Genomic DNA, 22485 nt, shown 5'->3' with positions numbered 1-22485 from the left:
AGGAAGGCCAAAAGCTGGTAAGAATTAAACAATATCCCCTAAAGAAGAAAGACAGAGAAGGAATCCGGCCGGTGATAGAAAAATTTTTGCAGTTGGGACTATTAAAAGAGTGTGAGTCTGAATTCAATCCCCCTATATTACCTGTTCGGAAGCCCGATGGGTCATATTGGGTGGTCCAAGACTTATGGGCGGTGAATAAGATAACTGAAGATCTTTACCCGGTAGCGGCGAACCCATAGACCCTGTTAACCGTACTAACACCTGAATTGACTTGGTTTAGTGTTTTAGATTTGAAGGATGCTTTCGTTTGCCTCCCTCTCCATGAAGCCAGGCAAAACTTACTCACATTTGAATGGGAAAAGCCCAAGAGCGGTCGAAAGACCCAGGTCACTTGGACGGCCTTGCCACAAGGGTTTAAGAATAGGCCTACCGTTTTTGGCAATCGGTTTGCGAAAGACTTGGAATCCTGGGAAACCCCGTCTGAGGAGGGGAAGCTGTTGCAGTATGTGGATGATATCCCGATCGCCACCAAAACAGAGAAAGATTGTACGACGTGGGCGGTGAGTCTGTTGAATTTCCTGGGACTTCAGGGGTACCGGGTATCCAAGCAAAAGGCACAGGTAATGCAAGGCAAAGTGAATTATTTGGGCTATGAAATTAGTGCGGGACAAAGACCTTTGGGACAGGCCTGTAAAGAGGCAATATGTCAAACTGGGAGACCTCAGACAGTAGAAGAGTTATGGACTTTTCTGGGAATGACAGGGTGGTGCCGATTGTGGATCTATAATTACGGATTGCTTGTTAAACCACTGTATGCGTTGACAGCCACTAAGCAGAAACACCTTGAGTGGAATAAGGAGACCGAACGAGCCTTTGAGCTACCGAAAAAGGCTTTGATGTCGGCCCTGGCCTTAGGACTCCCAGATGCGAGTAAGCTGTTTCTTCTTTACTCCCATGAGAAGCAGGGCATTGCTCTGGGAATATTAGCACAAAACCTGGGTCCGTATCGATGGGCAGTTGCCTACCTCTCTAAGCAGTTAGACACGACTGCAAAAGGTTGGCCTGGATGCCTGCGGGCGGTTGCGGCTGTGATACTAAATACACAGGAAGCCCGAAAGTTTACTCTGGGCCAGAAGATGACTGTTCTGGTGTCTCACGCAGTATCAGCAGTACCGGAAGCAAAAGGCGGACACTGGCTCTCTCCACAAAGATTCCTGAGATATCAAGCTATATTGGTAGCGCGGGATGACGTGGAGATTGTAGTCGCTAACATTGTCAACCCAGCTTCTTTTCTCAGCAGGAACACAGGAGAACCGGTACATCGTGACCGTTTGGAAACCATCGAAGCAACGTACGCCAGTTGCCCAGACGTGAAAGACGGCCCCATGGAAAACGGGGAAACTCGCTTCACAGACGGAAGCAGTTACGTCCTAAACAGTAATCGACACGCGGGATACGCCGTCACTGCCAGCCAAGAGGTAATAGAATCGGGGGCTTTGCCCAGGAACACCTCCGCACAGAAGGCAGAAATAATTGCTCTAACCCGCGCCCTGGAATTGGCCCAGGGCAAAGTTGTGAACATTTATACAGACTCAAAATATGCCTTTGGAGTTGTACACGCACGTGGAGCAATTTGGAAGGAGAGAGGACTAGTGAGTTCTCAAGGGAAAAATATCAAACACGCAGAAGAAATTCTGAAGTTACTGGAAGCTGTCCAGCTCCCTAAGAAAGTAGCAATTATGCATATTAAGGCACACCAGAAAGCGAGCTCAGATTTGGAAAAAGGGAACGAGCTGGCGGACAGAGAGGCAAAACAAGTGGCCAAAACACAGGTAAAAACAGAAGGGGCCTTAATTCCTGATAGGTGGATTTCCCTAGAAGGTAAGCCAGAATACACTAAGGAAGATCAAAAGCTCATTACAGGTTTAGAAGGGTCATATAATGAAGAGGGGTGGGCTCATACCCCACAGGGAAAGCTAATCGTTCCCTCTTGCTTATTACGGCATTTGATAGGGGAGGAACATAGGAAAAGACATTGGGGAACAGAAGCCCTGTATAATCATCTGATAGGAGAAATTGTGGCTAGGAATTTATACGCCACGGTGAGGCAGTGTGATCGCACAACAGTGTGATCTTTGCCTCCAAACTAATCCTAAGAGCACCCCCAAGCTGGAAATGGGCCAGACTGGAAAAGGCAATGGGCCTGGACAACAATGGCAAATTGCTAATGTTTATTCATTACTAAAACACACCCACTTGTGATTTGCAGCTATGCGTGTTCCGTAGCTTTCTCATGGGAACTTCTTCAAAAGTTACTTATGAAGTTATGCCAAGGTCACACTGTCCCTGTTTTTCTCCTGATATCAGCAAAGCCAGCTATTTTCGGCCAAGGCCTAGTCTTGCTGCTCAAACTGACATTCTTTCACACAGAACTCTGCTCGCACAGCTTTTCTATAGACCCATGTCCTTTTTCATGAAGCCAATTCCCAACAATTCCCCCTTTTTCTTTTTGTGCGAGTAGAGCTTGGTGTGTCAGCTTTGAGACTCCTTTTATCATGCACCCATACGGAATTCTAACTATTACACAGATTAATATCAATATACCCAACCATCATAAGGCTTCCTTAATCAATGACATTACCCATAGTGTTATCCCGCCGAATATTGACTGTAACACTCCATCAAACCAACTAGTTTCTTGCTGGATCTTTGTGTATGTTTCTTCAGCCAATCTATTTGTTTGTATATAGATTGAGGTAAAATTTTAACACCTGCTGTATTGCCCTTTGCAAAGATCTGTGAACACAATTAATTAAACACAGTAAAAACAACATTATACCTAATAAAATACATAAGCACACAAAAAGAGGTTTGATTAATAGCTTTAGCTAGTGACACCCAAACATTCTTACTGTCCCATGGTGTTAACCGATGTGGATCAATCACCGGTGTCACTGTCATGCTGCTTACTACAGTCAGTGTGTTCCATATCAATCTCAGCATAAGGTTTCAAATTTATGGGTAAATCAGGAACGTATCTGCCAGACATGGATGATGTGATTTTTTTGTCCAATTGCTGTCAAGGCTTGCCGTCCCGGTGCACTTAGTTGTCTTGTAGAAGTTAAGCTATCGCTGCCCCTCAATAAATCCAGCAGCGGCTGTAAGTCTGTATTTGTAATACCACAACAAGGTTGAATCCACTGTAGGTCTCCGTTTAAATCTTTCTCCCTCTTTTTGTTTTTGAGCAATCCAGGCTTGCTTAATAACTTGGGATGCCATTTTCCTTAATAAGCTGAACAAGGTAAAACTGTTACAATAGCTAAAATCACAGTAACTACAATAATGCCCATAATTCTTTGAGCCAACCCGTTACCCCTAATGACCCAGACCATGAGGAAAATGAACCATCTATACATTCTTGTGCCATCTTGCTCCACGAACTCAGCCCAGCAATCGGTAGGTGCCAGCTTTCCGTGGGCGTCCCCACAGAGGCAACGATGGCCTCACCGTACACCAGCCCGATGCTCTTCGGAAAATCCCAGTATTTATACATTTGCAGAGGAACGGGTTTTAGCACACGTGGCCAGCGGGTGCCAAAAGTCCGCCTCGGTTGCAATCTATGACGCATGCGCTCGCTGGCCAGGCGCGCTGCACGAGTCATAGCCATCTTGTCTATTGGTTCATGGGCTTTACGATACAGTTGCGATGCACAGAGAATCTTGACCTGTTATGTTAGCCAAGGTGACCTATACATTAGTTTTTGGCTGAGGTAGTATTCATATTGCCACATCATCTATGATGCTCCAGATGATGATGGTCATGCAAATCGAACAGGAGTCCATCGTGGGCCTGTATCTGTGGAAACACAATCAACCTCGTTCCCAGGTTATTAATGGAAATAGACCTTACCCCTAATTTTGGCTTTAACTAACTTTTACCCCACACTGTCTTCCCGTAATCACACTATGTTTAATCAAATTATGCTTTACACACTTTTTACCTAAAGCAGGTTCTATATAGAATAAGGCACGCTGTTCTGAAAACCTCTCTGAAGGACTCCGTGTCCACTAGTAATACTCTATTAGTTAGAATCTGTCAGATCAGTGGCTCCAGCACCCGCCGGTGCCGTGCCAGTCGCCATTGGAACAATTCCGGGTCCAGCATCAGTGCGAAGCCATGGCTTGTCCCACTTAGCCAGGATCTCCCAGTAAGTTTTACTTCTGCTGATCTGCACCATTTCCTGGATTCTGGGTCCCTATACATTACCATGATTCCTGTACTTTGTTGCGTCCTTTCTGCCTGTAAAAGAACATGATGCACTACCATTGGTGGGTCTTTGTGATCACCTGTCAATCTAAGATAATTTAGCACAAATAAGGCTTTGGCCAATCGTTCCTCTGGGAGTAAGCCCTGGGTTCCCCCCTTTTGTTTTTGCAGCATGTTCTTTTAGGGTTTGTTTGGCCCATTCGACAATAGCCTGTCCTGTGGGAAGATGTGGAATACCGGTACCGTGGTGAATTCCCCACAAATTACAAAATCGAGCAAATCGTGTAGAACCATAGGCTGGGCCGTTGTCCATCTTAATTTCTTGAGGCACACCCAGTACTGCAAAAGAAGCGTGAAGATGTCATTCAATATGTAAGGCCTTTTCTCCAGTTCGTGCCGTGGCCCACATGGCAGCAGGATAGGTATCAATACACACATGCACAGAACGCTTTGCACCAAACCACATGACATGGGTGAAATCCATTTGCCACAACTGCAATGGCAAAAGACCTCGTTGGTTAACCCCACAGCCCAAGCCGAGCCCTTCGTTTTGACAATCAGGGCATGCTTTAACGATACCTTGGGCATCAGTAAGTGGTAAGTCAAATTGCTTTGCTAACATCCTAGCGGGTTGGTGCAAGAACGCATGCGATTGCCGTGCTTTGTTGAAAACGATTCCCTGGAGGAGGCTCCCGTGGCGCTGCAACCAATTGGTCAGCTCTGTCATTTCCCGTTTCTCATCTGCACAGTGTTCTCATACCCAAGAGTTCTACCAGAGGGGTCATATTGCCATTAGTGATACCGCAAAGATTCCGCACCCACTGGATATCTCCCACAAGCTTCTGGACATGATGTAACATTGAAATTTCTCATGTTATTTGAACCTTCTGAGGTTTAACATTGCTAGCATTTATATGCCACCCCAAATACTTCCAAGGTGCTGCCTTTTGCACCTTTTCAGGAGTGATTATTACTCCGCGATGGCTTAAGATGTCCTGCAATTGAGTTAAAATCTCATCCTGTGGCAAGTTACTGAGGTAACTGCTTTCTTACAGGCTCTGATGCCCAGGCCACATACACCTGACGCATCGTGGGGGAATTGCGCATTCATTGCGGTAACACGACCCAATGGTATCTCTTATAGGGTTCTGCCTTGTTAATCGATGGTACCGAAAAGGCGAACCGTTCAGCGCCATCTGGGTGCAATCTTTTAGATTTATAATTAACAAATCCCATTCTTCTGGAAGCATAACTGGAGATGGCAAACCTGGCTGCAGGGCTCCCATACTGTGCATCACCACATTCACAGCTCTGAGATCATGTAACAGTCTCCGCTTCCCACTTTTCTTGGGAATGGTAAATATTGATGTATTCCATGGACTAGTAGAAGGAACAACTTGTCCCGCTCTCAACTGGTCCTCAACTAACCCTTGTATTTTTAGTAGCCTTTCAGAATTTAGCAGCTACTGATCAATCCAAACAGGTTCATCTGTTTTCCAGTTAATTTTCAGAATCGGCTACCCCTCAGTGACCGCTCCTAAAAAGGATGCGTCACTAACATTGCCTTCATTTGGCTCAATAAATCATGGCCTACGAGGCCAAACAATTCAGTTGGGGTAGTCATGACATACGGACACGTCGTAATGTGTTCACCATCGGGGAACACAAATGTAATTGGTAGCTGACTTACTAAGGTGGCTTGTGTGCCCCCTATCCCTGCAATACCAAAGTTTGGATTGATCGATGGCCATGATGGAGGCCAAATGCATTGTGAAATAATCATAACATCAGCACCTGTATTGATTGTCATCGGTTTCTTGACAACAACTCCATCGGGCCCTTCCAATTGCACTACCTTTTCTGGTTTACCTCTTGTTGTGTCCATGGCAAAGTATACCTGCGGTTTCCCTGGGGAGCCGAATCCACCATCTCCACGTTGTACTTCAGCTGGGTTCGGAACACACGACCTGAATGGAACTAATTGTGCTATTCTGGTACCTTTAGGAATAGAAACAGGAGGGATTAAAACATGAATCATAATTTCCACAGTCCCACAATAATCTGCATCAATAAGCCCTGGGAGCACCAGAATTCCTTCTAGAGCTGTTGAAGATTGCCCCATTAAAAATGCACTAAGTCCAAACCCCAGTGGTCCCTTTATGTTGACTGCGGTTTCCACATCCACTCTGGATCTTCCTGCGGTGGCGGATCTGGTGGTTGCGAGGCTGCCTGAGGGCTGGCAGCTCAAGCCCCTTGCATTTGTGTCGCCGCGCGAGGGGCCTTCGCAGTTGGTGTAAAGTTTCCCTTCTTCCTGTGTTCTTGGTGGTATGGTTATCTTTCTTACACTTGTTGCAGCACTTACTGTTAACAGTACCTGTACATTTGCTCCTAATGTGTCCACATTTGCCACAGTTAGAACACTTGACCAAGGGTGTCTTACTGGCCTTGTGTTTCTTTGTAGCTCCTTGGAGAGCTGTGGCAGCATAGGCTACTTTCTGTGAGTCCACTGATCGATCCGTGTATTCTATCATATCAACGATGTCTGCATTTTTCGGCAAATTACACAATGCTTTGCGTGTCTTTTCAGTAGCATTTTCAAAAGCGAGTATTTTGAACATGTTTTCTTTCATGCCCTCGTTCATGTCAGGGTGGTCATAAATTGTATTCTCCTGTTTCACCTGGGTAAAAGCATGGCTGTACATATTGTCTGGTACGGTAAGAAAAGCTTGATACGCCAAGATCTGTGATAGATGATGAACCTCAGTGACACATTGTAACTGAGCGTTCCCTGATGCGAAGGGTCCAGCACCCATCGGCATCTGCGTGGTTACTCCCCATAGGGGATCTGTTTGTTGTCGTGATGTTGCTTGTTCCCTATCACAGAGCTTCTCCCACTGCCAGAAAAACACTAACATTCGGGCGGGTGTCAAAATCAACTGTGCTAGCTGTTTAATATCTTGAGGTATCAGCGTATCAGCAGAAAAAATGAATTGCAGTATTTGGTGAGTTAACGCAGATTTGATTCCGTACTGACTCACAGCATTCCTTAATTTCTCAATGACCTTCCAGTCAAACACCTCCCATTTTTTCTGTCCATTTGATGCAATAACTGGGAATGCTTAGAGCATAGTCCCTTCTATAATGGCATCTGTTATTACACCCCTCCAATGTCTCTGCCTTTCTTCTGCAGCGGCTATTACAGGCAGCTCCGCGTCTGTCACGGGTGCGGTTGGTTTCCCCGTCTCTTTTCCCCATTTCCTTTAACAATTCTAACATTGTCTCTTTTTGTTCTATTATTAGAGTAGCCAAGTCCTTGTTTGCATTATTTGAATCAGGGTGTATGCTAGGTATAATTTGTTCATGTTGAACGGTGGTATCTGAGGGCTGGTTTTTCGTAGGCAGATTTTTACTCACTCCCTGATTCTGTAGGGTTTCCTTTAATCGTACGGTTAGGGAGGCTTGGGAACTGTCGGATGGCTGATTAATATCGGCAGTCCCAGGGAGTGGAGCAGAAGTCAAGGGCACGAGAGTAGGCGAACAAGCTCCAAAAAGTCTCTCTCGCTGCATTATGTTTTTCTCCCCGCTTTTCCCTTTCGCTTGCGGTTGGAGAGAGAGAGCAGCAAAAGCAGACGCAGACGCTTTACGATCTGCTTTCATTTCTTACAGAGTTGTCTTAATCAATTTCCATAAAGTTACAAGATCTTTAACTTCTTTAGACCCGTCACTAATTTCATCCCATAGGGAGGTTCCGACGCTTTACGATCTGCTTTCATTTCTTACAGAGTTGTCTTAATCAATTTCCATAAAGTTACAAGATCTTTAACTTCTTTAGACCCGTCACTAATTTCATCCCATAGGGAGGTTCCGATAGCATTCCAGGTACTAAGCTCAAAAGCTGTACCCACACTAATTGAAAGGTTTCTGTCCTTGCTTCATTAGTTTTTTAGCTGATTTATCATCATCAGTTACCATATCCCATAATACGTCTCCTAATCTACGCCATTCACTCTCCTTAAATAATAAATCCGGATTCTTAAAGCATCCCTTAACGCGACCCAGCGTGACTAACCCCGAAATTTGCTTAATGCAGTTTACTCCCCACTTTTCTAAAAAGCACTGTAATAATTTTAGGGCTACCTCTTGATCCATTGCCGGCCGGCTTCTTGATACTCCTGGGTGCTACCTTGATTAAGGCACCTCGGTTAAAAAGTCTTTGAAGCCTTTTTCCAGTAGCCCTTAGTGACGGCAAACCCCTTTTGGACGGTCCAGGCACGAGAGTTAACACACCAACCAAGACGATCAGCGTTCGGTTAATCTTTTGCCCCCCGGTCGCTGCTACCGGTGCTTCTCAGTGTCCGTCGCTCCAATTCCCCTTTCTTCGGTCCCCGTTCGGGCGCCATTTGTTGGAGCGGCGGAGGAATGCACATAAGTCGACCCAATATGAGTGATAGAAGTGATTCAACTTTATTTGCATGGATAGCTCATATTTATACAGTTTGCGATAATTATGCCTACTAGTCCTAATATGATTGGATTGGTACATTGCTAATGTTTATTCATTACTAAAACACACCCACTTGTGGTTGGCAGCTACGCGTGTTCAGTAACTTTCTCATGAGAACTTCTTCAAAAGTTACTTGTGAAGTTATGCCAAGGTCACACCGTCCCTGTCTTTCTCCTGATAACAGCGAGACCAGCTGTTGTTTTCCTCCCAATATCAGTAAAGCCAGCTATTTTCAGCCAAGGCCTAGTCTTGTTGCTCAAACTGACATTCTTTCACACAGAACTCTGCTCTGTGTGAACTTTTCCACAGGCCCATGTCCTTTTTCAGCAAGCCACTTCCCAACAAAAGGTATTCCTAGAAAAAGTTTCCCGTTTATAAAGCAGGAGTTTGTTGGGGCTGAATTACAGTTCCTTTGTAACTGAATTGGGTCAATATTCCGAAAAAGGGGAATATGTTTATTTTTGAAACAGGTCAATACTTGCATGTGTTGTGCTGGCAAGGAGGAGGCTTCTTAAATGTAGAACTTGTTAAATTTAAAAGCACACCTCCACTCTCCATAGTATTGCTTCTATGTTAATTCAGGGTTAAGATATTCGTTCACTTCAGTTTCTGTGAATCTGTTAGGGCAGCGTGCTCTAAGGTGATGGGAGGGAGCAGGGGGAAGAAGGGGAGGAGGAAAAGCAAAATATCTGCAACCTGCTCTTCCATGACTCCTGCAAACTGTAATGTTATTTTTTTTCCCAAGCCTGAAAACTGTACTTGGCAGTGGGATTGTGGCTATCTTGTTAATATTCTTCCTTCCTTTCTTGTTTTGGCCTCTCCAGGAAGCGATTCGAGTAATCCTTGGAAATCTTGATGATTTACATGCATTTTCTACAGACCACTATCTTTCTGCGTACCCTTTCTTTCCTACTTGTAAAAGAAAAGGTCCAATGACTTGTATCTGTTGGGCATTGCTTAATTTGACATTCCTGCCTAGTAGTGCGCAGATCTTTAGCTGGAGTACGACTCCTCTGAGCTTCGCAGTTTTACATTAGCTGAAGATCCTCCTCAGTTGTTGCCTTCACCAGAGAACTGATGTATGTAAAAAGAATGTTTTGCAGTGTTTTCAGATGGCCACCCCTGCGTTCCAAATCTGATTTAGCCAGAAAAAACGAACGTGCATATATAAAGTCCCAGGAAGCCCACGTAATGCGATTGCAAGGAAAGCTAGTGCGTTGTTTCAAAAGGTTAATAAAACGTAAAGCGCTCCTTACAGGCGCAGCAGCGTTGGCCCTCTAGTAGAGAAGACCGCAGTAGTTTTCTTGTAAGGTACATTAGGATTAAGTATTGTAGTTGCTGTAGTGTAAAGGGTTACGGAGAAGTTACTCTCCTGAGGCTGTTGTTGCAGAGAAAAGTAAGTTAGTGGAAGGAGAAGCCTCTTCAGTCCTAAGGTGCGTCAGTTTGTGAATCGGATCAGGCCCTTCGGCATCATCTCCTCCCGTGATTCCGAGTGCCCAGGAGTAATGAACACCCGCGTGTTTCCGCCTCCAAGGCATCCCCTTCCAGTCTCGGCAGACTGCGTTATTGCCACCCCTGGTCCTAGCAGGCAAGAACGAGATCATCCTCTTTCTCTGTCAGAAGCTGGTAGGTATGAGAGCAACTTATTCCTGTTGCTGCCAGGAAGAGAAAGTAGCCCAGAGCATCGTCAGACAGGAGGCACCCAAACAAAGGAAGCCTCGTTGTTGGTTTGCTTCGCTAAAGCGCAGCCAGTTTTGCCTGCGTGCTTGAGGAGGGTTTGATTCACGAGCTTGTATTTCTGGAACTGGGAAGTCCATCCACCTGCTCAGGCAGCACCGGGCCCTGCGGAGAACTGCAAGCTCAGAGGCCTGGCGTGATGAGTTGTCCTGCAGTCTGTGTGTCGGGCTCCTCGCTGTAGCATACCTCTTAGTTAATCGCCAGCTGTGGGAGTCCTTGAAGCCAAACTCAAACGAACAATTTCATCCCTTAAAGGAACTGACTGTGTCATCTAGGCAAATCTTGGGCTTCATCTCTGGTCCTCAGGATGCAAATGGAGTAAAAGTATTCATGTTATCTGTTTCTTCCTGAGGTCAGAGGCACGTAAGAAGGCTGCTGCCTGGCGTCACCCATTCGTGCATGCATGAGCTCCTAGGTGTGCGAACTGCACCCCCAGGAAGGAACGTCTGTAACTGTGGCGTTTGTCATGTCAATTATCTTTTGTTCTCCCATTTTGAGGAGGACTGTGAAGTGAATGTAATGATGCTAGTCCTGTGAATCCTAGTCCTTTTCAGGTTTAAAAATAATTTTTAAAAGAATTACTTTTTAGTTAGGAAAGCTGATGAGGTTTTCTTCACAGGGTTGGGAGAGCCTGGCATGTTGTTTTTTGCGGGAAGATGTGAGGACTGAAGCCAGATGCAGTTAAGGAAACACAGTGCTATGAATGCAAGCAACTGATGGGAGAGTGTCACCTGGATGAGTGTTTCTTGTAATGTGTTACTAGCGTATGGTGTCTCCTCACATCTCATTTCTCCGCTGTGTAGTTCGATGTGTCACTTGTTCAGCTGCTGCTGCTCATTAAATATAAATCTCCATTGGCAGGAGCAGTTACAGGGTCGTGGATCTTGGACCAAGATCCTCAAAACCCCCTAGCTATGCGAGGTTTCCCTGCCGCACGTGCACTGCCTTTGTGTCCTGACGCTCTGTTTCTCCAGGAATGTCAGTATTTGCGTGGGGAGTTTCAAGGACCTGCCTGTGGACGCGACGGCCCCTACACCCCTGATGTATTCTTCTGGTGCTGCATCCTCTTCTTCGCCACCTTTGCCCTGTCAAGCTTCTTGAAGAAGTTTAAAACCAGCCGCTACTTTCCAACCAGAGTAAGTAGAAGGAGGTGGCCAGTGTCCATCTATGCACTCGTTTCCCAAAATGGCTTTCCTGGAGCACTAAGCAGTATTTGCCCTGCCTTGGTCAAGCTGGGAAACGTTGGCCTTGCAGGCCAAGCTCTCCAAGAGCTTGGATGTCTCACACTCATTTCCATGAGTGCAAAATCATCGTAGCGTTTCCCACCTGCCTCGTGACCTGCCCCAGATTGAAGATTTTTGGGGTTTGATTTTTTTTTATTTTTTTTCTTCTCCTCAGGTAGTAGGAAGTCAGGTTTCCCAAAGTTTTGGGGGTTGGGGTTTTCGGTTTGGTTTTTTTCCCCTACCTTCTGCGCATTATGTGCTCGAGTGGAAAGTAGATTCGAATGAGGAGCTTCCTTTTGAGGACTAAAGGATGCCTCAGTGCCTTGTTGCCATTGTAGCTGTGAGTGTAGCTGTAGTGGCAGACATGTGTTTTCTTATTTTTAATATTATTATTATTATTTTTAGATTTTGACTTAAACCAACCCTTGTTGGCCTAGTTAAGCTTTTTTTTATTGTCTGACCCCAGATCTCACAGGGACAAACACAGCAGCAGTATCTAAGCAAGGGATCAGGCTGCATGTGCTCAGAGGGGTGGTGGGATTTGGTTAAGCAGCCTTAATGTTGTGGATGTCTGCAACTCTTGCATCTCACCTTACGGCCCTGTTTGCCATGCCCCTCTCACCTCTGGTTTCTCGCCCCAGGTACGGTCCACAGTGAGCGACTTTGCTGTTTTCCTCACCATCGTCATCATGGTGCTCCTTGACTTTGTGGTTGGGATCCCATCGCCGAAGCTCCAGGTCCCCCATGCGTTCAAGGTAACGGGGTGTTTTGGCACATGGGGGTGCCACAAGGTGATGCCGGGGCAGGGCAGGGCTGAGTCTGGAGGAGATGCTGGTGGTGTGACCATCTCCTCTTCCACCTCCAAGTGCCTTGCTTCCTCCTGGAAATGAGAAGATGGCCCCAAAACTAGATACCTACAGGGGAACTATCTAGAGCTGCTTGCAAGGAGGAGACTGGCACTGCTGAAGCCCCCGGGAGAGGGGGACATGAAGCCAGGGCTGGGAGGTGCTCTGACGCAAGGAGGGAGGGGAAAATGAAAGCCAGTGGAGTGCCTGGGCTGGGAGACAATGCTGATGTGTGGGCTTTGTTGCAGCCTACCAGAGACGACCGCGGGTGGTTCATCAACCCCATAGGACCCAACCCTTGGTGGACGGTGTTGGCTGCGCTCGTCCCAGCTCTGCTCTGCACCATCTTGATATTCATGGACCAGCAGATCAGTGCCGTTATTGTGAACAGGAAGGAGCACAAGCTGAAGGTAAGGGCCTGCGAGAGATGACTCCAGCCCCTTCTGGGCTGCAGGTCTGGGGGGAAGCTCTTATTCCCGATGCTTTCTGAAGGCATTGGTTTGGGACAAGGTCAGGCTGCGTGGCAGGATGCTCTCCTGGATTAACGATGATGCAGGGAGCAAGTGACAGGGCAGTTCAGATGAGCAACCTTTTGGAGGAGCAAATTAATCTTGGAGCAATAGAGAACTGCGTTTTTGTTTTAAAATGGCAGCAGCAGCAGGTGTGGGGAATGAATTGTTTTGATGCGCTGCCAGGGATAACTCAGAGTCACACCTTCCTCGCAAGTGGTAGAATTTTCTTTGTGAGTGGAAAAAATGGTTTGGTGCTTTTGGGTTGTGGCTTGTTGTTTTTTGGAGAAGTATTTAATGCACAAGCTCTGCATATCCATTGTGTCTGAACTCCTGCCAGATTTTCATGCCAGGTGCTTGTGCAAAGCCTGCATACACCCTTGCTTGTTTCCATTTCTTGTTTTGAATTCTGAAGAAGTTGACTTGTGCTCGAGCAGGGTTTGAGTCTGACTTGCGACGTTATCCTTGCTCTTGTGCTATGGGATGCTCTGTTTCTTGTTTTCCTGCCTGCAGAAAGGATGCGGGTACCACCTGGACCTTTTTGTGGTGGCCGTGATGCTCGGGGTGTGCTCTGTGATGGGGCTGCCCTGGTTTGTGGCTGCGACCGTCCTGTCCATCACCCACGTGAATAGCCTCAAAGTAGAGTCTGACTGCTCAGCTCCAGGAGAACAACCCAAGTTGCTGGGGATACAAGAGCAGAGAGTCACTGGCTTGCTGATCTTTGTGCTCATGGGCTGCTCTGTCTTCTTCACTTCTGTGTTAAAGGTGAGAGGAAAATGCAAACCACCCAACAACCGTGAGCTTGTTGGAGGTTACAGAAAAACAGTCCCCTCTCTGCAGGCCTGAGTAGTTAGTTGTGGAGCGGAGGAGGAGGAGGTGGTCCCAACCCTTGAGGCTTGACCCACGGTGGGAACCAGCCTCGGTTAGGTTTTGCAGCCCTTCAGGCCCCCGTTTCGTGTGCTCGAGGCGAGCGAGCAACGCAACTGCTTGAATTTTTGGGTGTCTTTCAGGCCCACCCATGTTTATGGGTTACAGTTGAGCATATTCAGACCAGCACATCTGCTGTCTTTCAAACAGGCAGCCCTTTAGTGGCTGCAATTTGCTCCCCAAATGCCGCGGAGCAGCCGTTCCCAGGAGCTAAACACACTGAGGTCATCCCTGTGGGCTTCCTTGCACGTTCCTCCCACAAAGTAATCTCGTCTCTAGGCTAAAAGGAGGCCTGTGGCCTTTGCCTGTTGCCCCAAGAATAGGCAGAAGTGTTTCTTCTACCGCCAGAGAATGCGGCATAGGGTAGCACGGGTGAAATCGCCTATTTTCCTCCAACCTTTCTGGAAAATAGGATTATTCTGAGGAGAGATAACTCCCAAGTTCAGCCTAAAGCAGAGCCTTAGCTCACTCGTGCGCACAAAATGGCAAAACAATGGTTAATATCTGACCCATCTCTAAGCCTGAATGGAAGCTGGAAAGCTTCAAGCAATTTTAGGCAGTGCCTGTGGAAGAGGGTGGTAATACTGAAAATGCAATACAGAAAAAGAAACGATTGCATTCTTTCTTTTCTTTTTCTTCCCCCCCCCCAGTTTATACCAATGCCTGTGCTTTATGGCGTCTTTCTCTACATGGGTGTGTCGTCGCTCAGAGGAATTCAGGTACGGACTCTTTTACAGCGTGCAGCATGTCGGCTCCCTGGTATTTTGTCTCTGTAGCAGCAGGGAAAAAAGCAGTGGCATGGGAAAAACTTCTCACAGAGCAAGCAATGAAACTCTTTTGTGTAAGAAAGAGATTGGTGGAGGCACAGGAGGTAGATAGGGCTGGGAGGACCAGGCAAGTTCAGCGCTCTCTGTTGCAGGGTTTAGGGCAGGTCAGTGTTTGGTTACGTGAAAAGCGGGGGAATTTGGTGCAAAGGGAAGGCAGTTTCTACCACTGGTGGAAATCCTCATGGGGGGATTCAGTGGGCCGAGAAATGCTAATAATGGAATGGCATGGAAGAGTTGCCGTTTGGGCAGCTCTCAGGGGCAAGCCGGTTGCTAGATGGAGCGAAGGGAAAATGGGTGCTGCTCCCAGGAGGAATGCGGTGGGATCCAGGAGTTCTGACGGCAAGCGAGATGCTGCAAAGTGCCTCCACGTCTCGAGAGGGCCAGCAACTTGCCGCAGTCCCAAGGTGGCAACCTTTCCCTTTTATTTCGCAGTTCTTTGATCGCTTGAAGCTGTTTTGGATGCCGGCGAAACACCAGCCGGATTTCATCTAACTGCGGCACGTGCCCTTGCGAAAGGTGCATTTCTTCACGGCGATCCAGCTGACCTGCCTCGTCCTGCTCTGGACCATCAAGGTGTCCCGTGCCGCCATCATCTTTCCCATGATGGTAAGAGCTGCCACCGCTCGGCAGCGGGGTGTTTGCAGCGTTGTTGTGAGAGGTGGCATCGTCTCTGAGCTCACCGCATCTTCCCTCTTATTCATGAAGGTTTTGGCTCTCGTATTTGTCCGGAAAGCGATGGATTTCTGCTTCTCAAAGCGAGAGCTCAGCTTTCTGGATGACCTTATGCCAGAAAGGAAGAAGAAGTTGGACGATGCCAGAAATGAAGCTGGAGAAGAAGAAGAGGTAAGGCTTGCTGTGTCCTCGGGGCTGGACATCTCCGTGTGTCTGTGAGATTGCCTGTTTCTCTTACAGCTTGTCTGGAAATGTTGGGGGAAGATCAGCACTCAATCGAAATAGATCCCAATAGCCTGTAACTTTTGTAACCTTTGTTTCCTCAAGTAGCAGTGAGCTGAGCGCTTGAATACAGGTGTAATTTTTAAAACGAGTCGTTTTTCACAAAGGTCATTATCATTATGATGATTATTATTAGATGCTGCTGCGGCTGCTGCTGCTGGCAAGACTTGCTCATAATCATGTTTTGAACACACAGTCCCCCTGCCCCGAAATCTTTGGAGTGAACGGTTTCTCCCCTGCTGCACTAATACCTATAGCTGCCAAGGGGCAGAAGCGGAGGGCAGACTGCTAAGTTTGTGCTGGGCATTCAGCTTATCTCCACTTTGATCAAAGACAGAGAACGTGATTTGTCCCTTTTTTACATCAGGAGTCCAGGAGGGCCATGGAAGCTGCTGCTACTGCAAGTTCAGTTCAGCTGAACGTGGGGAAGACCAGTGACGTGGATATCCCAAAGCAAAGCAGTGACGGGTAAAGCCCCACCAAGCGCCACGACCCCTGGCAAGATTAGCTTGAAGGTGTTTGGCAGAGTTTTCTCCACTTGCCTCTTTGTGGGGCATCCCACAGAAACCAGCAGGCAGCTTGGTGGGAAAATCAAATTTGGGGGCAGGGCTGCAGGAGGTGATTGCAAGGCTCTGACCGCAAGCAGAGTGGCTGCAGCACTCGCGTTTGACCCCCAAACCTTGCCTCATCAGTGCTTTTACGGTAGCTGGAGATCCTCATACTTAACACATGAGGAGTTGCAGGCGTGATCTGTACCAGCAGTGGCTTAGGAACCCGGACCGGGGCTAAGCCCCAGCAAGAGCCTTTGCACAGAGCTGTTGCTCTGCAGCTCCCCGGCTTGCCTCCCAAAACTCCTCATCCAGCAAAACCTCCCACGGTTATGCAGAGCTTTGATTCTCGGGGCTCCGCTGTTCCTCTTGCTGATGCTAATGCCCTTGGTGGCATCAGTTCCCATAATCACGGATTGCTATGTAAAATATTTATTGCAGGACTGATCCTTCTGAGATTGTTATCCTGGATGAAATGTCACAAACGACCATATGGAAGGCTCTCACTTTGAAGACAGAAACCCTTTGAATCCAGGGAGGAAAAAGGTAAAGGATTGCATGTGATCGTGACCGTGCTCCTCAGCAAGCGACGGCGCACACCTACGCTTTTCCCACGCTTTGGCCGGCAAGGCTGAGCAAATGGCCTGTCCCTGGGAACAGGCAGTGAGGACCGTGGCATGCAAACCAACTCCTCTCTGCTGGGGTGGTCCCCCAAACAGGGCTGAATCAGCAGCAGCTGGCAGGTCTTCCACTGATGATGCTCTCCCTCTTTTTCTCTTCCCTTCGCCTTTCCCCACTCCCGCTTTTCCCGTTTAGGAATCTTGACTTTGAAGGAGAGGAGTGAGAGCGTGACTCGGGGATGTGCCAACGCAGACAGAGGGAGAAGGCGCTTTGTTTCAGTTGGAGGATTCCCATTAAAGCCATGCAGATGTTTTCAGTTATCCTTGGTGTGCTTCAGGCATTCAGTATCTCTAGACCAGCAAGCTGAGGGGAACGTCACAGTCAAGGGGAGTTTAGTGGTGTTCAGTCTGTGTGCGTACGTGCGTGTGGGGGTGTGGGTTTGTAGTGGTAGAGGGACTGCTATGGCTTTATCATTCAGTGCTCTTCTTTTAATACCTAATTCCTCCTCTTTTTTTTTCCTCTTTTTTTCAAATGTAAACTGGGAATGTCCAAAATAATTTTCTGTTATATTTGATGCATTCTCCACTTTCTTCTTGATCACAACCGGGTTTTTGGTCTGGTTTGGGGTCCTGGCTTTAATTCACTCTTATGTCTCTTACTGGTACGAGAGGGATGCCCTCTCTGGCAGGGCAGCATAGAGAGCGTCCAAGCAGTTGGCCTAAGGTGAAAGAAAAGCATTTGCTCCCTGCGCTCCAGTTTTACCTCTCTTGGTTGGTTTGGTTTTGGGTTTGTTTTTTTTGCTTTGGCTCTGCCATCAGCCTGGGAGCTGCAAAATGCAGAACTGCCACCTTCTTGTCCCCTGGCTGTAAACTGCATCTAAGGGAGCTCTTCAGGTATTTGATTTTGCATACACCGTATGGTCACAGGAGCGGCCAGATGAGACCTGGGGCTCTGTGTCCCTGGGCTGCTCCCTCTGTTGTTTCTCCACTTTCCTTCTGTATTGGATCTGGCTGAGTTGGAGTTCCTTTACCTGACAGCAGCCCTCGTAGTGCTGTGCTCTGTACTGGTAGCTAGAAAGCTGTTGATAACACAGGAGTGTTTTGGCCATGGCAGACAGCCAGAGCACACCCAGACATCCAGGCGTCTTCCACATGGAGGCCACTTCCCACCTCGGCTGGCCAACGCAACGCGCTGCCTACCTTCTTCAAGGACGTCAGCAGTTTGATGCTGACGAAGCCCATCTTGTTCTTCTGGACATGTTTCAGGAGGAAAGCATCCTTGGCCAGGTTCTTGTCAGAGAGGTGGAATTCCACCTGGGACACAACCCTCCTGGCCAGCTGCCGGTCAGGGACGGGGTAGCTGTAGTCCAAGAGATCAGCCCCCAGAACATCGCTCGCATCGCAGAAGCTCCCGGAAAAGCAGGGACACGGGTGTGACTTGGTGGCCTTTGGGATGTGCAGCACTGCCCGGTCCCAGCCACAGCGGTGCAGATGGCAGAGTCTTGAGGAGCGGGGTGGCTCAGCTGCGCTCTGAAATGAAATGGAGTTTTATGCTTTTAGAAGCGCGCTTGCCTTCATGCCCCCAGCATCGGTCCCTGCCACAAGTTACGCAGCACATGGCATTGCACAATCTTGCAGCCAGAGGTGCCTCATGAACAGAGCGCAATCTCTTTGATTACCAGGATACAGGCCAGGAGAGATCTTTGGCCTCCGGTTCACGGCAGTTGTCCCGACTCCCCCAGGCCACACACTGTTCACACAGTGGGAGCGAGAGGCCTGTGTCCTTGGTACCCTTGGGGTGTCCTTGCTAGCGCCGAATCCTCCAAGCACGAGGAGGGGATGTACTAACCCCATCCCTGGGATCCCGTAGAGCGCAAACAGCCCCAGCGCCCCGACACCGGACGTTGGGCAGAATCCAGTCCTTTTCTGGGAGCACGCGGCAGCGGGTACTGTCTCCTCCGGGGTGTCACGCACCCAGGGAAAGGGCCACCCCCTCCCAGGGGGATCCAGAGCTGCTGCTTTTCCCAGCAGGAGACTGAAAGACCTGACAGCACTACTGGAGCGAGGGCTGGGGGAAAGCGTGCCACCGAGCAACACTGCATGACCTTCCTTCATGCCCTCGACGTCCTTTTTCCTATTTCTGCCTCGCTCCGGTCAACGCAGTGAACAGAAGCGCGGGCAATGGTCACAAACGCATTTGCCATCTGGCGCAAGGAGGCTGCGGCTGCAGCTTGGTGCCCACTCGGCTCGGCTGAATCAACTTGTTGTTCTTCCCCCACCGGAAAAATACTGTTGAAAGCCAAGAGCATTTGCACCCGCAGACCCCGAGAGCCGCCTGTAGGCCCCGGGGCCACCCCAGCCTCCCTTAACTCTTTCCCTCCCCAGGAGCAGCTGGGGAGGCTCTTGGGGGTGGGGCGGAACACAGGGAGCCCCCGCATTCCTTCCAGGGAGACGCCAAAGAGTCCTTGGCAGCTAACAGCCAGAAGGGACCATGGCGCGGCCACCAACGCAGCTCCCACTGCCTGGGCCCTGGGGCCCCCTGGCGCCCCAGCTTTTCCAGCCATTCGTGCTCCCCAAAACTTTCTACCCTTGAGGTAGGGACCGACCCCGACCCCTGCAGCCCAGGGATGCTCTTGGAGGACAAGAGCAGAGGTGACCGCCGGCCATCGCTCCTGTCTCATTCTCTCAGGCTCAGCCAACCTATGCCGCCTGCCCGCACGGTAGCAGCCCTTCCCTGCAGCCCGGGCACCCCAGGCACCACCAGCAGGTATGGCACCCCAGTCTGCTCTGGCCCCTTCGCCATCCCCATCACACCCGTTCCCCCGGCACTTTTCGCATGGGGGTTCAGCAAGCCCCGGTGAGCATCCTTGCCCTCGCCCGGGCGGCGCGTGCCCAGTAAAGCCCATCTGCAGAGAATTCCCCAAATATTTGGGGCCACCTCTCCCCTTTCACCTCCTAGATGCCAGTCTCCTCCCCGATTTGCAACCCTGTCCCACCGGCACAGCGGCTCACCCCGTGGGGATCACCCCGGCCACAAGCTCCCCACACCCCTGGCCCAGAGCTGGGGGATGTCGGCCATCGGGGCCGGCTCGGCGGGTGCCTCTGGACAGTTCCCCCGGCCCAGCACAGCTCCCCCTCACCCACACAGGTCTGCAGAGGGCTCCATGTGGCTGCCTCTTTGACCCCCGGGTCTTCCGCATCCAGTGGACAACCACCGACCTGCCTCCACTGGCCACCCCCACGCTTGGCCAAGGCGCCGCTTCTCTGCCGGGTGCTGCCCTGTGGGGTCCCGGGGGCTGCGGGGCCCCCCAGGGCCAACCACGATACCTCACACCCTACAAAAACCAGAGGAGTGGGGTGGCCCCAGACCCTCTGGAGCTGCCAGTGTCCATCCCTGGCTACCAGCACATCAAGGGGCAGCTGTCACAGATCAACATCGCCAGCACGGCCACCCCTGTGGGGGCACCCCCGGGCAGCGATGTCCACACCAGCCCCTGCGCTGCCACCAACAACGAAGCCCTTGGGGACACTGCAGGCGACCTTGCAGTGTCCGAGGAGATGCTCCTGGAAGAGGCCCTAAGGCTCTTCGGTTGCTCCCTGGATAGAGTGGGGGTCAGCCAGGATGCTCCCAGCAGAGGTTCCGTGCCCGAGGATGCTGCTGGCACCAGCACAGACACCCCCGACCACGACTTCAGCTCGCTCTCGCTGCCTGAGGAGATGCTCACCCCCGACTACTGCATCCCCAAGCTCAGCGACGCCATGCTGAGCCTCAAAATAGTCAACGGCGGCGGGATGCAGCCCCAGGAGCCGTGGCAGGATGCGGGGATGGACCTGCCACCATCCCCACCTGCCACGGCCGGCAAGTGGAGGAAGAGGCAGGCGCAGAGCTCCTTGCCAATGGCACCCAGCAAGCGCAGGGCTCTGGCAGCCAACGTGAGGGTGTGTGTGTGTGGGGGGGATTAGACAGGGGTGAGAGGGATGGAGATGGGGGCAGTGGGGGGGGGTGGGAGAGGAGGGGTGGGGTATATGGCAGGGGGGGTGGGCGGGGGTGGCTAGGGAGGGGTTAGACCAGCTTGGATGGGACCTTTTCTCTTGTCTTTTCAATTAAAAGCTCCTTCTCCAGAACTGCTCGGTGCCTGTGTGGGACGGGGAGGGAGCACAGGGGACACCAAGAAACAGCCCCCAAGAGGTGCAAAAGCCCCACTGAGCCCCAAATCTGAGCCAGCAAGCCACGAGGGGAACCCAGCCACCCCCAGGGCCCAGTCTCCACCAGCTGGGCAGGCGATGGTGGGGGGGTGGGAATGGGAACAACTTCCCTGTCCCCTTCCCCAGGGAAAGCAGCCCTTTGGTGGGGAAGCCAGGACAGACAGGTCCCTGCAGGACTCACGGACACAGCCCTACGCAGAAAGCAGCACAGAGCCCCTGCGACAACAACAGACCTTGGGGGCTGGGGGGGACACGGGCACACACAACAACAAGGGCTGCAAGGCCTTCGTCTTGAACACCACCAGCGTCCCCTCCAGCGGGGACAGGGCTCGGTGCACAGCCCTTCAAAGCCTCAAGACCATCACGGCCTTCCTTGGTCCCACTGACCTCAGCCCCCAAGAGCCCAGCTTTGCCTCACTGACACAGCAACATAACCCCAAATCACCCCAAGAATGGCGAGGGAGGGAGCTGCAGGCCAGGCAGGGACCCTCCTCCGCTTGTCTGGCTGTGCCTTGGGCAGCCGCAAGACCAGGAAGTGGGGAGAAAAAATCAGAAGGAAAAAAAAAAAAAAAAATCACTGCACCGGCCAGAAAGTGCCTGAAAACTTCATCCCTCTTCATTGCCCATTTCCCATGCGAGCTCCACAACCTGGGAGCAACGCAGCCAATAGAACCTTCGAGAAGCAGACTCACAGCCTGCTGCAGCTGGCCCTGCTCGAGCAGCCGAGGTGGGCTGGATGATCTCTAGAGGTCTCTTTCAGCATCCATTCTGTGCTGCTGTGACTCTGTCTCTGTCGTGGTTTAACCCCAGCCAGCAACTAAGCACCACCCAGCCGCTCACTCACTCCCCCCCCACCCAGTGGGATGGGGGAGAAAATCCGGAAAAAGAAGTAAAACTCGTGGGTTGAGATAAGCACGGTTTAATAGAACAGAAAGGAAGAAACTAATAATGATAATACTAATAAAATGACAACAGCAATAATAAAAGGATCGGAATGTACAAATGATGCGCAGTGCAATCGCTCACCACCCACCATTCACACCCAGCTAGTCCCCGAGCAGCGATTTCCCCCCCACTCCCCAGTTCCTATACTAGATGGGATGTCGCATGGTATGGAATACCCTGTTGGCCAGTTTGGGTCAGGTGCCCTGGCTGTGTCCTGTGCCAAGTTCTTGTGCCCCTCCAGCTTTCTCGCTGGCTGGGCATGAGAAGCTGAAAAATCCTTGACTTTAGTCTAAACACTCCTCGGCAACAACTGCAAACATCAGTGTTATCAAGGTTCTTTGCATACTGAACTCAAAACATAGCACTGTACCAGC

The 22485-nt window shown here is 49.9% G+C and overlaps 2 protein-coding genes across 2 annotated transcripts in view; both read left to right on the top strand.

The window, feature by feature from the left end:
* Window positions 1-15642, top strand: part of LOC126037486 (electroneutral sodium bicarbonate exchanger 1-like) — a 157925-nt gene extending 142283 nt beyond the window's left edge. The window contains exons 2-8 of the mRNA XM_049797818.1: window positions 11482-11643; window positions 12372-12485; window positions 12824-12985; window positions 13598-13849; window positions 14662-14730; window positions 15271-15444; window positions 15544-15642. Of these exons, the coding sequence (XP_049653775.1) occupies window positions 11482-11643; window positions 12372-12485; window positions 12824-12985; window positions 13598-13849; window positions 14662-14730; window positions 15271-15330 (819 nt within the window). The 3' untranslated portion in view covers window positions 15331-15444; window positions 15544-15642. The remainder of the gene's footprint in view (window positions 1-11481; window positions 11644-12371; window positions 12486-12823; window positions 12986-13597; window positions 13850-14661; window positions 14731-15270; window positions 15445-15543) is intronic.
* The window catches only part of LOC126037491 (electroneutral sodium bicarbonate exchanger 1-like), a 149550-nt gene extending 131853 nt beyond the window's left edge, over window positions 1-17697 (top strand). The window contains exon 9 of the mRNA XM_049797825.1: window positions 17157-17697. The gene's annotated coding sequence lies outside the window, so the exon portion shown is untranslated. The remainder of the gene's footprint in view (window positions 1-17156) is intronic.
* The last annotated feature ends 4788 nt before the right edge of the window (window positions 17698-22485 follow it).

This window comes from Accipiter gentilis, unplaced genomic scaffold, assembly GCF_929443795.1.
Source record: "Accipiter gentilis unplaced genomic scaffold, bAccGen1.1, whole genome shotgun sequence".
NCBI lineage: Eukaryota > Metazoa > Chordata > Aves > Accipitriformes > Accipitridae > Astur > Astur gentilis.
The sequence above is the reverse complement of the archived record's forward strand: the minus strand, read 5'-3'. Positions and strand labels throughout refer to the sequence as shown.